The sequence below is a fragment of the Somniosus microcephalus genome, chromosome 25 (genome assembly GCF_052327205.1).
Source record: "Somniosus microcephalus isolate GS21.2 chromosome 25, FLI_Smic_1.0, whole genome shotgun sequence".
In the NCBI taxonomy this organism is placed as follows: domain Eukaryota; kingdom Metazoa; phylum Chordata; class Chondrichthyes; order Squaliformes; family Somniosidae; genus Somniosus; species Somniosus microcephalus.
The window spans coordinates 1,676,904-1,693,729 of NC_141011.1; the positions used below are offsets into that span (position 1 = coordinate 1,676,904).

The 16,826-nt window shown below is 46.2% G+C and overlaps 1 protein-coding gene across 12 annotated transcripts in view; it reads left to right on the plus strand.

The window, feature by feature from the left end:
• Positions 1-16,826, plus strand: part of hspg2 (heparan sulfate proteoglycan 2) — a 647,132-nt gene that overhangs the window by 623,763 nt on the left and 6,543 nt on the right. For all 12 annotated transcript variants that reach the window (XM_085966756.1, XM_085966759.1, XM_085966758.1 and 9 more), the window contains one exon: positions 13,467-13,537. In XM_085966756.1, the coding sequence (XP_085822882.1) occupies positions 13,467-13,537 (71 nt within the window). The remainder of the gene's footprint in view (positions 1-13,466; positions 13,538-16,826) is intronic.

Sequence of the window (16,826 nt, forward strand, 5' to 3'; positions counted from 1 at the left end):
CGCCGTCTGCTCTCTCAGGTGGACGTAAAAGATCCCATAGCACAATTTTGAAGAAGAGCAGGGGCGTTATCCCTGGTGTATAAGATATAAAATAACGTGGAGAGGTGGGGCCAATCATTAACATATTTAAATCGGGCTCCCACAGTGCAATAAGGGGCCTGATTTAAAATTCACCCCTGCTGCACGGGTTTCCCAAGCTCAGGATACCCGGCAGTGAAAGGGAGGCGGGAGCTGCCGGCTCCACAAGGTGAGTGCTTTTTCCAGCACTCCTCGTGGGCCAGGAGGAGCAGGAGTGCTCACCCCAGGCCCCTCAAGGAAGCCTTCGGCCTCCCCTCTGTCGATCGCCGGCCTCTCGCTCTCCCCAACCCCCAATCTGCAGCCTGCCCCAGGATACCGATCGCTGGGGACCGTCCCGAAGGGCCCCTGGCTGTGGCCTCCTGCTGTGGGTTTTCCGCCCGGCGCCCAGCCAGCCTGTCAATATGGCCGGTTACTGGATGGGAAACGGAAGGAAAAAAATTACAATGCGGTCATCTAGCTGTTCCTGTGTAGCAGCCATTCTCTGATTGTGTTTTAGATCCACCTCCATCTGGATGATTTGCTTGACTGAACTTCGCTTGATGACCCACAGGTCCCGTGTTTACTAGCACAGTTAGGGTTCCTGATAAATGGAGACAAGTCCCTACCCGCAGCTAGCACTGCATCTGCCCTTCACAGAGAGCCAGGTTCAGACAGCTGTGGGTGAACTCACAGGAGCATTGTACCACTTTAGCACCATACAGTTTAATTGCCCTCCTTCTGATGGCAGTCACCATACTCCTAGCACCGGACACAAGACTGTTCATCAGACCACTGCAATCAGAACCTTCTTGCAAAACGCTCCCCAGGACACACTACATAGAAACATAGAAACATGGAAGATAGGAGCAGGAGTAGGCCATTTGGCCCTTCGAGCCTGCTCCACCATTCAATGAGATCATGGCTGATCATCCAAATTCAGTACCCTGTCCCTGCCTTCTCCCCATATCCCTTGATCCCTTTAGCCTCAAGAAATATATCCAATTCTTTCTTGAATATATTTAATGAACTGGCCTCCACCGCCCTCTGTGGCAGAGAATTCCACAGGTTCACCACTCTCTGGGTGAAGAAATTCCTCCTCATTTCAGTCCTAAATGGCTTACCCCTTATCCTTAGACTATGACCCCTGGTTCTGGACTCCCTGGCCATCAGAAACATCCTTCCTGCATCTAGTCTATCCAGACCTGACAGAATTTTATAGGTTTCGATGAGATCCCCTCTCAATCTTCTAAACTCCAGTGAGTATAAGCCCAATCGACACAATCTCTCCTCATACGTCATTCCTGCCATCCCAGGTATCAGCCTGGTGAATCTTCGCTGCACTCCCTCCATGGCAAGAACGTCCTTCCTCAGGTAAGGTGACCAAAACTGCACACAATACTCAAGGTGCGGTCTCACCAAGGCCCTGTACAACTGTAGCAAGACATCCTTGTTCCTGTACTCGAACCCTCTTGCTACGAAGGCCAACATACCATTTGCCTTCCTAACCGCCTGCTGCACCTGCATGCTTACCTTCAGCGACTGGTGCACAAGAACACCCAGGTCTCCTTGCACTTCCCCTTCTCCCAATCTATTGCCATTCAAATAATAATCTGCCTTCCTGTTTTTGCCACCAAAGTGGATAACCTCACATTTATCCACATTATAGTGCATTTGCCATGTTTCTGCCCAATCACCCAACCTGTCCAAATCGCACTGCAGTTTCACGACATCCTCCTCACAGCTTACCCTCCCACCCAGCATTGTGTCGTCTGCAAATTTGGAGATATTACATCCAATTCCCTCGTCCAGATCATTAATATATATTGTGAACAGCTGGGGTCCGAGGACCGATCCTTGCGGTACCCCACTAGTCACTGCCTGCCACTCGGAAAACGACCCGTTTATTCCAACTCTTTGCTTTCTGTCCGTCAACCAGTTCTCTATCCAAGTCAATACCTTGCCCCCAATCCCATGTGCCTTAATTTTGCACGCTAATCTCCTATGTGGGACCTTATTGAAAGCCTTCTGAAAGTCCAAATACACCACATCCACTGGTTCTCCCTTATCTATTTTACCAGTTACATCCTCAAAAAATTCCAGTAGATTAGTCAAGCATGATTTACCTTTTGTAAATCCATGTTGACTTTGTCCGATCCTGTCACTGCTTTCCAAGTGCTCTGCTATTACATCTTTTATAATAGACGCTAGCATTTTCCCCACTACCGATGTCAGGCTTACCGGCCTATAATTCCCCGCTTTTTCTCTACCACCTTTTTTGAATAGTGGGGTAACATTAGCTACCTTCCAATCCATGGGTACCGTTCCAGAGTCTATGGAGCTCTGGAAGATGACCAGCAATGCATCTACTATCTCTAGGGCCACCTCCTTAAGTACCCTGGGATGTAGACCATCAGGCCCTGGGGATTTATCGGCCTTCAGTCCCATCAATTTTCCTAACACCATTTCCCTACAAATACTGATTTCTTTCAGTTCCTCCCTTTCATCAGACCCTATGTTCCTCGGCATCTCTTGGAGGTTATTTGTGTCCTCCTTTGTGAAGACAGAACCAAAGTATGTATTTAGTTGGCCTGCCATTTCCTTGTTTCCCATTATAAATTCCCCTGATTCTGACTGTAAGGGACCTACGCTTGACTTCACCAATCTTTTTCTCTTCACATATCTATAAAAGCTTTTACAGTCAGTTTTTATATTCCCTGATAGCTTACTCTCATATTCTATTTTCCCTTTCTTAATTAATCCCTTTGTCCTCCTTTGACTCCTAAACTGCTCCCAATCCTCAGGATTATTGCTTTTTCTAGCCAATTTATATGTCCTCTCCTTGGATCTTATGCTATCCCTAATTTCCCTTGTTAGCCACAGTTGAGTTACCTTTTTTGTTTTATTTTTATGCCAAACTGGGATGAACAAATTCTGTAGCTCATCCATTCGGTCTTTGAATGTTTGCCATTGCCTATCCACCGTCAACCCTTTGAGTGACATTCCCCAATCAATCCTACCCAACTCGCTCCTCAGACCATCGTAGTTTCCTTTATTTAAATTGAGGACCCTAGTCTCTGAGTCAACTACTTCATTCTCCATCTTAATGAAGAATTCTATCATAATATGATCGCTCCGACCCAAGGGGCCTCGTACAACAAGATTGCTAATTAATCCTTTCTCGTTACATAATACCCAGTCTAAGATGGCCTGATCTCTGGTTGGTTCCTCGACATATTGGTCCAGGAAACCATCCCGTAAACACTCCAGGAATTCCTCCTCCACAGTATTGTTACTAATTTGGTTGGCCCAATCTATATGTAGATTAAAGTCACCCATGATGACTGCTGTGCCCTTACTGCACGCTTCTTTAATTTCCCTTTTAATGCCATCCCCAACCTCCGCCTTACTGTTTGGAGGTCGAAATACCACTCCCACTAATGTTTTTTTCCCCTTTAGTATTTCTGAATTCTACCCATACAGATTCCACATCATCAGAGCTAATATCCTTCATTACAATTGTATTAATCCCTTCTTTAACCAGTAATGCGACCCCACCTCCCTTTCCTTTTTGCCTATCTTTCCTGAATATCGAATACCCCTGGATGTTGAGTTCCCAGTCTTGGCCATCCTTGAGCCACGTTTCCGTAATCCCAACCAAATCATATTCGTTTACCTCTATTTGCGCAGCCAGTTCATCCACCTTATTACAAATGCTCCTCGCATTAAGACACAAAGCCTTCAGGCTTGTTTTTTTAACGCTCTTAAACCTATTAGAATTATTATTGTGGCCACGTTTGATTTAAACCGTTGATTTCTCTGACTGCCACTTTTGTTTTTCTCCTTCCTATCTTTTGCTTTTATCCCTGTTTTCCTTTCCTCTGTCTCCCTGCTCAGGTTCCCAACCCCCTGCCATTTTAGTTTAAACCCCCCCGAACAGTGCTAGCAAACCTCCCCGCAAGGATATTTGTCCCGCTCTGGTTCAGGTGCAACCCGTCCGACTTGTACAAGTCCCACCTTCCCCAGAAGCAGGCCCAGTGATCCAGGAAACTAAAGCCCTCCCTCCTGCACCAACTCATTAGCTCTATCCTCCTATTCCTATACTCACTAACACGTGGCACCGGGAGTAATCCGGAGATTACAACCTTTGAGGTCCTACTCTTTAATCTGCTACCTAGCTCCCTAAATTCTTGTTGCAGGACCTCATCCCTCTTCCTACCTATGTCGTTGGTCCCAATGTGAACCACGACCTCTGCCTGTTCACCCTCCCCCTTCAGAATGCCCTGCAGCCGTTCAGTGACATCCTTGACCCTGGCACCAGGGAGGCAACAAACCATTCTGGAGTCACGTCTACGGCCACAGAAACGCCTATCTGTTCCCCTTAGGATAGAATCCCCTACCACTATTGCTCTCCCACCCTTTTTCCTCCCTTCCTGAGCAGCAGAAGCACCCCTGGTGCCAGGAAGTTGGCTGCTGCTGCCTTCCCCTGGTGAGTCATCCCCCTCAACAGTATCCAAATTGGCATACCTGTTTGAAAGGGGGATGGCCACAGGGGTCCCCTGCACTACCTGCCTGCTTCTGCTGCTCCGCCTGGTGGTCACTCATTTCCCTTCTGCCTGTGCAGCCCTACCCTGCGGCGTGACCAACTCATCAAACGTGTAATCCACGACCCTCTCAGCATCGTGAATGCTCCACAACCCATCCATCCGCAGCTCCAGCACCTCAATACGGCCCGTTAGTAGCTGCAGCTGGATGCATTTCTGGCTCATGTGGTCGTCAGGGACACTGGCAGCGTCCCTGAATTCCCACATAGAGCAAGAGGAGCATAACATGGGGCTGGGCTCTCCTGGCATGACTTACCCCTTTAATTAATTTAAATTAATTCAATGCCACCAGTTAAAGATATACTCTAGGGCGCTTATTTACCAACTGTCCCCACTACACCACAGAGACCCAAGAAAATATAAACCGCAGAATTTAAGCTTGTAATGAAAAGGAGAAAGAAATACTCACCAACCAATCACTTACCTGCTTCCTGGTGACGTCGCACTTGGATTACTTTTTACCCCTCTCCCGGAACCTGGATTGGTATGCCTCTGGTGCTCCCTCGCAGGTCCGCTGCCTCTCCGGGCTCTGGGCCTCGCTGCCTCGGGCTGCTCTTTAAGTAGCTCCGCTGCCTCTGGTGCTCCCTCGCAGGCCCCCGAATTCTAATGTCACACAAAACCTTAAGAGACAAACGCCCTATTCTGGTGTGGTTTTAGTGGTTTTATTCTGGTTTACAAAGGATTACACAGGATATACTGCACAGAAACAGGCCATTTGGCCCAACCAGTCCATGTCGGCGTTGATGCTCCACTCGAGCCTCCTCCCGTCTTTCCTCATCTCACTCTATCAGCCTAACCCTCTATTCCCTTCTCCCTCATATGCTTGTCCAGCCTCCCCTTAAATGCATCCATACTATTCACTTCAACCACTCCCTGTGGTAGCGAGTTCCACATTCTCACCACTCTCTGGGTAAAGAAGTTTCTTCTGAATTCCCTATTGGATTTCTTGGTGACTATCTTATACTGATGGCCTCTAGTTATGCTCTTCCCCACAAGTGGAAACATTCTCTCTGTATCCACTCTATCAGAACCTTTCATAATTTTAAAGACCTCTATTAGGTCACTCCGAACCTTTTTTCAAAAGAAAAGAGACCCAGCCTGTTCATCCTTTCCTGATATGTATACCCTCGCATTTCTGGTATCATCCTTGTAAATCTATATGCATTTTAATGGGCAAATATATATATAAGATATATAGCAGCAGACACAGATGTGATGACATTACTGTGTCGCCAGTCATGTTATTGCACTTTTCTCTGTTTACAGGCTTCAGACACAGACACGCCTGTCCCTTTACCAGGATGACGATTCTCCTTTAAGGGGTCACATTCATTACATCACTACAGGCTTCGTGTTAATCTTTGGTATTTAGAGCTGTAATTGACAGCTCTGCCACGAGGTGGCACATGGTATCCCTTTAGTCCTAGTTGAAATTATCCCTGGAATCTCGGGGTGAAATCTCTGTCTGTTGATTTCCAGCCATGAACAAATGCAGGAATTTCACCCGCTCTGCACCCCGACCAGCAGAGCTGCCTTGTAATGTCTGAGCAAATATCATTCAGCTGCTGATTATGAATGATTGTTTGTCCTAGACCGGGGGGGAGGACCGCCAAGTGCTCTGACCTTACGGGGATTTTGATTGTGTATGTGGTGTCAGACTCCATCTTTAGCCCACGTTGTGTATGAATCCTCTTCATCAAACAGACCTTCCTATCATCTCCTGACTGCGCATAGTCATTGTGCTGATTGTATTCTGTGCCTTTACGGTTTCAGCTATTGTTCTTTTGGCATTTTCGGAATGAGCCTTGGCTCAGTGCTTGCCTTCCAACTTTTGAGTCTGAAGGTTTTGTGTTCGAGCCCCACTCCAGGCCATCCCGGTGAGCAGAGAAGAGAGCTCCAGTTTCTGAATACTGGGGTGACAGCCAGCAGGAGAGTCGTGTCCAATGGGAATGGAGTGCGACCCTCTCCTCTCCTCTCCTCTCCTCCCGTCACATCCCGCCATTTCACCCGTGAGCCAGACTGATAGCCTGTCCAGTTTTCAGAGTGGACTGCTTCAGCTAGAACCTTAAGGCCATTTAAAGGACTGAGCTACTCCAGATCTCCCCAACAAGAGGACTCATTCACTGCAAAGCAAACCAGCATCACTCCCTGTTGATGGCTAGATGTTGAGGGGTTTCTGCCTGAAGCCCATCAATGAGCTGACGATGCCTAATTGCCTGAAGTAAAGCAGGCCCATTATATTTCTTTTAATACGTCAATAGCTCAGAAACAAATCCGTCTTTCCCTCCGCTGTTCTTTGGGAGCTCGTTATCTGGTTTTATAATCCTGATCTGAAAAATAAGAAGTGTGTGTTTTGACAAGGGAGTGGAGACTCCGCTTTAAGTATTTCTAAGTTATGAAGAGTATTGTATTTTATATATGGATTTATTAAAGTAGGTAATGATTACCGAGGGATATTGCACAGACACACTATCACTAAAAAAAATTTGAGAACCTCTTCAGGGGATGGGCGGACAGTAGGATTGTTATTCTTGAAGGTCAAGATTAAAATTGGAGGCCGACCAAACATACCTTGTGGTCATGTGGTCTCGATCCACACTATGGGCCCAAACAGGATTAGACTTGGCTCCACCATCTGCCGTGATTACATAGGCGGCTAACACGTGAGCAAGGTGAATGGGCATGTTAGCAGAAGGCTGTCAGGATCCATGGAACTAAGGCCCAGCATGAGCTCTCATTGAGCAGAGCAGAAAATTGGGGCACATCTGTACTTGCAGACCCTCCTCCCAATCCTTTCTCTAGAGCAGAAAGAAACAGATGTGCGACATTCTGGTTCAGTGCCTTTCTGAAATGTACGTTTTGACAGATATACTCTACTGGCCGGGTACTTGCAACAGACTAGAAAGACACACCACAACCAAACAAACCCCAACATAACATTCAAGCATCAGATAAAATTGTGGCCACACTCCAGCACACATCACACGGGGGGGTTATGCTGTGCTTCACTGACCTGTGGCAACTTATTCCATTACTCTATTACTCTTTTGGGTCAAAATATCGGTTCCATCTGTCATTTCTGTATATTCTTAACTTTCGAGTTTTTAAACTTGCCTCCCCTGGTATTTAAACCCTTCACCGTAGTGAACAGTTTGCTTGGGTTAACAGTGGCGCTCCATCAGGCAGTGTAATAGACTCATTTTTTAGCATCATATACAGCACTATGGAGGCCGAAATTCACCGCTACTAGAAGTGCCCCGCCTCCCTCTTGGTGCGCTGCAAGGGAATATCGCGTGGTGCTGCGGCACGTCGCGCTGTGGTACTGCAGGCCTTCCTCCCCTTCTTAAAGCAGAGGGGCCTTGCGCAGCGCGACCCAGGGCCCAGCTGGGCCACCAGGGATCGGAGTGCTGGCAAAAGAGCCCAGCTCTCAAGAGGAGTGCCGGGCTCACGGAGCGCAGCCGGCACTCGGTGGGGTGGGGTGGGGGGTTTGCTGGTCAGAAGGCTGGGGACGGCAGCGGAGGCAGGTGCTGGCAGGCAGCCAGCAACAAAAATGGCCGCCCGGCACCTCGCCTTTAATTAGCACCGCCCCGGCCGCAGGTAGGCCCCCCTGACCCCGTTGGACATAGCGTCCGGCGGTAAGTCAGGGGGCGTTACCGAAGATCGCGGCCAGGGCGCTGTGCACACCGATGACTTCATCGCCTGCAGCGCAGCGCCACGGGGCGCTAACAGTTACCACCGCCGCTAACCTCCCGCTGAATTTCGCGGGAGGCGTTGGCCACACCCGGGCGCTAGTTGCTTTGCCCTCTTAGGGCACTAATGGGAGGCGCAAAGCAACCGAATTTTTCCCCCTTGAGCTTTTCAACCTTGAAAGGAAGCGTCTGAGAAGTGATGCTTCAAAGGGATAGACTATTAACCAATAAATATATATTTTGGTTCTGTCTTCACAAAGGAGGACACAAATAACCTCCCAGAGATGTCGGGGAACATAGGGTCTAATGAGAGGGAGGAACTGAAAAAAATCAGTATTTGTAGGGAAATGGTGTTAAGGAAATTGATGGGATTGAAGGCCGATAAATCCCCAGGGCCTGATAATCTACATCCTCGGGTACTTAAGGAAGTGGCCCTAGAAATAGTAGATGCATTGCTGATCATCTTCCAACATTCGATGGAATCTGGAATAATACCCATGGATTGGAGGGTAGCTAATGTTACCCCACTATTCAAAAAAGGTGGTAGAGAGAAAACGGGGAATTACAGACCGGTAAGCCTGACATCGGTAGTGGGGAAAATGCTAGAGTCCATTATAAAAGATGTAATAGCAGAGCACTTGGAAAACAGTGACAGGATCGGACAAAGTCAACATGGATTTACAAAGGGTAAATCGTGCTTGACTAATCTACTGGAAGGGAGAACCAGTGGATGTGGTGTATTTGGACTTTCAGAAGGCTTTCGATAAGGTCCCGCATAAGAGATTAGCGTGTAAAGTTAAGGCACATGGGATTGGGGGCAAGGTACTGACTTGGATAGAGAACTGGTTGGCAGACAGAAAGCAAAGAGTTGGAATAAACGGGTCTTTTTCCGAGTGGCAGGCAATGACTAGTGGGGTACCGCAGGGATCGGTCCTTGGACCCCAGCTATTCACAATATATATTAATGATCTAGACAAGGGAACTAGATGTAATATCTCCAAATTTGCAGACGACACAAAGCTGGGTGGGCGTGTGTGCTGTGAGGAGGATGCCGAGAAACTCCAGGATGATTTGGACAGGTTGGGTGATTGGGCAGAAGCATGGCAGATGCAATATAACGTGGATAAATGTGAGGTTATCCACTTTGGTAGCAAAAACAGGAAGGCAGATTATTATCTGAATGGCAATAGATTGGGAGAAGGGGAAGTGCAAGGAGACCTGGGTGTCCTTGTGCCCCAGTCGCTGAAGGTAAGCATGCAGGTGCAGCAGGCGGTTAAGAAGGCAAATGGTATGTTGGCCTTCGTAGCGAGAGGGTTTGAGTACAGGAACAAGGATGTCTTGCTCCAGTTGTACAGGGCCTTGGTGAGACCACATCTTGAGTATTGTGTGCAGTTTTGGTCGCCTTATCTGAGGAAGGATGTTCTTGCCATGGAAGGAGTTCAGTGAAGATTCACCAGGCCGATACCTGGGATGGCAGGAATGACGTATGAGGAGAGATTGCATCGATTGGGCTTGCACTCGCTGGAGTTTAGAAGAATGAGAGGGGATCTCATCGAAACTTATAAAATTCTAACAGGACTAGACAGACTAGATGCTGGAAGGATGTTCCTGATGGTCGGGGAGTCCAGAACCAGGGGTCACAGTCTAAGGATAAGGGGTAAGCCATTTAGGACAGAAATGAGGAGGAATTTCTTCACCCAGAGAGTGGTGAACCTGTGGAATTCTCTACCACAGAAGGCGGTGGAGGCCAATTCATTAAATATATTCAAGAAGGAATTGGATATATTTCTCAAGGCTAAAGGGATCAAGGGGTATGGGGAGAAAGCAGGGACCAGGTACTGAATTTGGATGATCAGCCATGATCGCATTGAATGGCGGAGCAGGCTCGAGGGGCCGAATGGCCTACTCCTGCTCCTATCTTCTATGTTTCTATAGTTAGGGCAACGAAAAATGTTAAAATCCAGAATATTCAAATGAAATAACAGAAATAGGACAAGGGGATACAGGTCCAAACTAACGTTAAAGATGGATTTAAGAAAGAACATCCATTTACACAGCACCTTTCACGACCTCAGGATGTCCCAAAGTGCTTTACAGCCAGTGAAGTAATTTTGAAGTGTAGTCACTGTTGTAATGTTGGAAACACAGTAGCCAATTTGCGCACAGCAAGCTCCCACAGACACCAATGAGATAGATGACCTGATAATGTTTTATTTTACTGGTGTTGATTGAAGGATGAATATGGGCAAATTCCCTCTTCTTTGAAATAGTGCCACGGGATCTTTTACATCCACCTGAGAGGGGAGGCGGGACCTCGGTTTAACGTCTCATCTGAAAGATGGCACCTCCGACAGTGCAGCGCTCCCTCAGCACCGCACTGGAGTGTCAGTCTAAATCTTGTGCTTAAGTCTCCGGAGTGGGGCTTGAACCATCTCCTCTTTAAAGGCAGCCCATTGTTCGATTATAGTTTTGCCTGCCAATCTTTGATTCCAATTTACCCGGGCCAGATCCATTGTCAACGCACTGAAATTGGCTTTCCTCTTTTACTCTAGATTGCTCTTTGTCCTTTTCCATAGCTAATCTAAACCTTATGATACTATGATCGCTGTTCCCTAAATGTTCCCCTACTGACACTTGCTCCACTTGACCCACCTCATTCCCCAGAACCAGATCCAGCAATGTCTCCTTCCTCATTGGGCCAGAAAAGTACTGATCAAGAAAGTTCTCCTGAACACACTTCAGAAATTCTTCCCCTTATCTGCTCTATTCTTCCCCCTCTCTGCCCTATGAACTGCATAAAATGAAATGGCTGCATTCTATGTCGATGAATGAGTTATGGTGCAACAGAAAAGGATCAAACAAATTCACAGTGACTACTTCACAGGAAGGGATGACACCAGGATATCTTCTGCCTATGTTGCACATAGGATTTGTAGAATAGTTAGCTAAAGGGTTAAGGATAAGGGGTGCAGACTTGATGGGTCAAATGGCCTCTGTGCCACAACATTCGATGATTCCATGAGCTCCAGGCCACAGCACCTCTATTGATCATTTTTAACTAATGGATTATTAATTATACCAAAGGGAGTAAATCCTAGTGATCGACACCAACAAAAAGTAGCAGAACGGTCCTGGTGAAAATGTCATTCTATGAATAACAGCAACCAAGAACAAATGTTTACAAGCATTGGGGTGCAACGTGTTCTCACACGAAAACAAGTTGTGGTCCCCCCCCCCGCACAAAATGAAATTAACGATTTGGAGGAGGGGACCGAGTGTAACATATCAAAGTTTGCAGATGATACTAAGATGGGAGGGAAAGTAGTGAGAGAGGAGGACATAAAAAACCTGCAAGGGGACATAGACAGGCTAAGTAAGTGGGCAGAGACTTGGCAGATGGAATACAATACTGGAAAGTGTGAGGTTATGCACTTTGGCAGGAAAAATCGTAGAGCAAGTTATTATCTTAATGGCAAGAAACTGGAAAGTACTGAAGTACAAAGGGATCTGGGGGTCCTGGTGCACGAAACTCAAAAGGTTCGTATGCAGGTGCAGCAAGTGATTAAGAAGGCCAATGGAATGTTGGCTTTCATTGCTAGGGGGCTAGAATATAAAAATAGGGAGGTATTGCTTCAGTTGTACAAGGTATTGGTGAGACCGCACCTGGAATACTGCATACAGTTTTGGTGTCCATACTTAAGAAAAGACATACTTGCTCTCGAGTCAGTACAAAGAAGGTTCACTCGGTTAATCCCGGGGATGAGGGGATGGACATATGAGGAGAGGTTGAGTAGATTGGGACTCTACTCATTGGAGTTCAGAAGAATGAGAGGCGATCTTATTGAAACATATAAGATTGTGAAGGGGTTGGATCGGGTGGATGCGGGGAGGATGTTCCAGATGACGGGTGAAACTAGAACTAGGGGGCATAGTCTTAGAATAAGGGGCTGCTCTTTCAAAACTGAGATGAGGAGGAACTACTTCACTCAGAGGGTGGTAGGTCCATGGAATATGCTGCCCCAAAAAGCTGTAGAAGCTACATCATTACATAAATTTAAAACAGAAATAGACAGTTTCCTAGAAGAAAAGGGAATTAAGGGTTACGGGGAGCGGGCAGGAATTTGGACATGAGTTTAGGTGCGGATCGCTCATGGCCCTGTGGGTAGCGGAGCGGGCCCAGGAGCCGTGTAGCCTGATCCTGCTCCTATTTCGTGTGTCTAATTCTGTTAGATTCAGGAGATAGTCCTGTCATAGTGGATTGGCGGTTAGGATCAGATCAGCCATGATCTTATTGAATGGCGGAGCAGGCTCGAGGGGCCAATTGGCCTACTCCTGCTCCTATTTCTTATGTTCTTATGTAATAATACTAGTTGATCTCCCATGACACCGCACAGGGGGAGTCGAGATCAGGTGAAGTGGGATAATTGGGCCAGTGCGTTTCTATGTAATTCAGCCCCCATTCTACAGTCATGCACCCTATCCTTATTTTTATATAATACTTTGATATTATGTTATTATTTATAGTTAATTAGCAAAACTTTGGGAAGTAGAGTTGTTGGAACACAGAAGTTTCTCTGCAGTACAGGCTGAGAAGCTGGGAGGCATGAAACGAAGGCACTTCAGTGCCACTACTGGTGGAAGGGTGTAATTACAGCATGACGGATTTACATAGAGTTTCCATTCTAAATGTCAGCGTAGGAATTTATAATAGGAAAAGGCGACAGAAATGTGATAACAAAAAGAACATGCAGGTATGAGTTTTAATATAGATTTTTACAAAATCAAATAGAGCCCAAATTATAACCTAATCTCAAGGTTTAAATGTTTCCAAACTGCTTGAACTTTTGTTGTTTGCTATTATCTGAATCCTTGTCCTAGATCACAGTCTCTGGTATTTTTATTCTCTACATACACACCAGTACTCACTGGGGGTCTACAGTCCCCAGTCGCACTAAGAGAAGAACGTTTGTTGTTATGAGTGAGGGGATAACAGGTTTCTGAGTTCTGATGAAAAGTCTCGCCCCAAACGTTTTCACTTACTGACTGACCCACTGTGTATTTTCCAGCTCGCTTGGTTTAGTTTTATTTTCGTCAATAACAGATTTTCTTGTGTTCTTAGAAACACGGGGAAAATGGAAAAGGAAAAGACTATGTCGCTCTCGGACTACAAAATGGCCACGTACTCTTCAGGTAAGGCAGGCAAGGTGTGATGTGAGTGAGCCAGAAAAACTCATTTGTTCAGCCAGGGCCCAGAAAGCCCTTCCATTCTTGTTTTCACGTAACATTAGGACCATAATGCAATAGTGCGTTGTACAAATTATAAAATACTCTCTCCTTCCTCTGTCCCTACCCCATTGTACACGTGGGCATGTACAGATATTAATATACTCTTTTCCTCCTGTACCCTACCTCATTGTTTGTGTCCTTGTGTGATTTTAACTTGCTGAAATCAGTGTTACTGGGGCGATAGTGGCCTCAAAATGGGGTCCGTGTACCTACCGCCCTCTTAATGCCAACAGTCTTCCCTCTGCTACCTTTACAGGGGCCTACCTAGCAAGAAATATAAAAACAGATCGTAAGAGCTTCTACAAGTATGTGAAAAGGAAGAGAGTAGCAAAAGTAAGCGTTGGTTCCTTAGAGGCTGAGACAGGAGCAATTATATTGGGGAACAAGGAAATGGCAGAGACTTTAAACAAATATTTTGTATCTGTCTTCACAGTAGAAGACACAAAAAGTATACCAAAAATAGTGGGAACCAAGGGGCTAATAACAGTGAGGAACTTAAAGTAATTAATATCAGTAGAGTAAAAGTATTTGAGAAACTAATAGGACTAAAAGCCGACAAATCCCCCTGGACCCGATGGCCTACATCATAGGGCTCTAAAGGAGGTGACTGCAGAGATAGTGGATGCATTGGTTGTGATCTTCCAAAATTCCCTAGATTCAGGAACAGTCCCAGCGGATTGGAAGGTAGCAAATGTAACCCCGCTATTCAAGAAAGGAGGGAGAGAGAAAACGGGGGAGCTACAGACCAGTTAGCCTGACATCAGTCGTCGGGAAAATGCTGGAATCCATTGTTAAGGAAGTGGTAACAGGGCACTTAGAAAATCATAATCTGATTGGGCCGAGTCAACACGGATTTATGAAAGGGAAATCGTGTTTGACAAATTTATTAGAGTTTTTTGAGGATGTAACTAGCAGGATAGATAAAGGGGAACCAGTGGATGTAGTATATTTGGATTTCCAAAAGGCATTCGATAAGGTGCCACATAAAGGTTGTTAAGCAAGATAAGGGCACATGAGGTTGGGGGTAAGGTATTAACATGCATAAAGGTTTGGTTAACAGACAGAAAACAGAAAGTAGAGATAAGTGGGTCATTTTCAGATTGGAAGGCTGTAACTGGTGGGGTGCCACAAGGATCAGTGCTTCGGCCTCAGCTATTTGCAATCTATATTAATTACTTAGATAAAGGGACTGAGTGCAATGCATCCAAGTTTACTGACGATACAAAGCTCGGTGGGACAGTAAGGTGTGAGGAGGACACAGAGTCTGCAAAGGGATGTGGACAGGTTAAGTGAGTGGGCAGTAAGGTGGCAGATGGAGTATAATGTGGGGAAATGTGAGGTTATTCACTTTGGCAGGAAGAATAGAAAAACAGAATATTTTTTAAATGGTGAGAAACTATGAAATGTTGGTGTTCAGAGAGATTTGGGTGTCCTCGTGCAGGAAACACAGAGAGTCAGCATCCATGTACAGCAAGCAATAAGGAAGGCAAATGGCATGTTGGCCTTTATTGCAAGGGGGTTGGAGTATAAGAGTAAGGAAGTCTTGCTCCAATTGTACAGGGCCTTGGTGAGACCACACCTGGAGCACTGGGCACAGTTCTGGTCTCCTTATTTAAGGAAAGAAATACTTGCCTTAGAGGCGGTGCAACAAAGGGTCACTGTATTGATCCCTAGGATGAGGGGGCTGTCCTATGAGGAGAGATTGTGTAGAATGGGCCGATACTCTCTGGAGTTTAGAAGAATGAGAGGTGATCTCATTGAAACATACAAGATTCTGAGGGGGATTGACAGGGTAGATGCTGAGAGATTGTTTCCCCTGGCTGGAGTATCTAGAACCAGGGAGTATAATCTCAGGATAAGGGGTCGGCCATTTAAGACCGAGATGAGGAGGAATTTCTTCACTCGGAGGGTTGTGAATCTTTGGAATTCTCTGCCCCAGAGGGCTGTGGATGCTCAGTCGTTGAGTATATTCAAGGCTGAGATCGGCAGATTTTTGGACTCCAGAGGAATCAAGGGATATGGGGATCGGGTGGGAAAGTAGAGTTGAGGTCGAAGATCAGCCATGATCTTACTGAACGGCGGAGCAGACTTGCTTTCCTGTTTATTTAATTGAGGCCCGGGCCTCAAAATGGCTCCAACCTCTTCGCTGCCAGAATGGACAGGCAGGTGGAATGTTGCACCAGTCGGCCACCCAGAATTAACCCCAGGGACTTCCAACAGGAAACTCCGGATAGGACCAGAACCTTGGCCAATTTCCCCCTTTCTCACCTGAGATACTGAGGTCGATAATAGGACCACAGCCATCTACCGAACTGAGATCAATAAACGCATCACAGGCTGGGGATTGGTCAGGTCTGTCTGGCTCAGAGACCCACTGTGTAAGACCCACTGTGTAAGACCCACTGTGTAAGACCCACTGTGTAAACCAGCTGAGGCTTCAGGGGAACCCTTCTGTTCCATTCACATTATTGAATCTTGAATCTTTTCACTTCAAAGAAAAAGCATCAATACACTCATGATGCCATAGACAATTCAGGCAGTACAGGGTCAGTTTAGAAAGAAAGAACTTGCATTTATATAGCACCTTTCACGCCCTCACGACATTCCAAAGCGATTTAAAGCCATTGAAGTATTTTTTTGAAGTGTAGTCACTGTTGTAACAGAGAGAGTAGACAAGGGTAATGCAGTAGATGTAATTTATCTTGATTTTCAAAGGTCTTCAATAAGGTACCCCATAATAGACTGATGAACAAGGTCAGAGAATGCAGAGTCAGGGGACAAGTAGCAGAATGGATTGCTTGCTGGCTGGCTTCAAGACAGAAAGCAGAGAGTAGGAGTAAAGGGTAATTATTCACAGTGGCAGAAGGTGGGTAGTGGTGTTCCACAAGGATCAGTGCTGGGACCACTGTTGTTCACAATTTACATTAACGATTTAGACTTTGGAATCAAAAACACAATTCCTAAATTAGCGGATGACACCAAATTGGGGGGGATAGTCAATACTGAGGAGGACTGCAACAAATTACAGGAGGACATTAATAAACTTGCAGAATGGGCATATAATTGGCAAATGAAGTTCAACACAGATAAATGTGAGGTATTTTGGTAGTAAGAATAGGGAGGTCACTTATCACTTGGAGGGTGCGAGTCTAGGTGGGGTAGAGGAACAAAGGATTCTCGGACTACAAATACA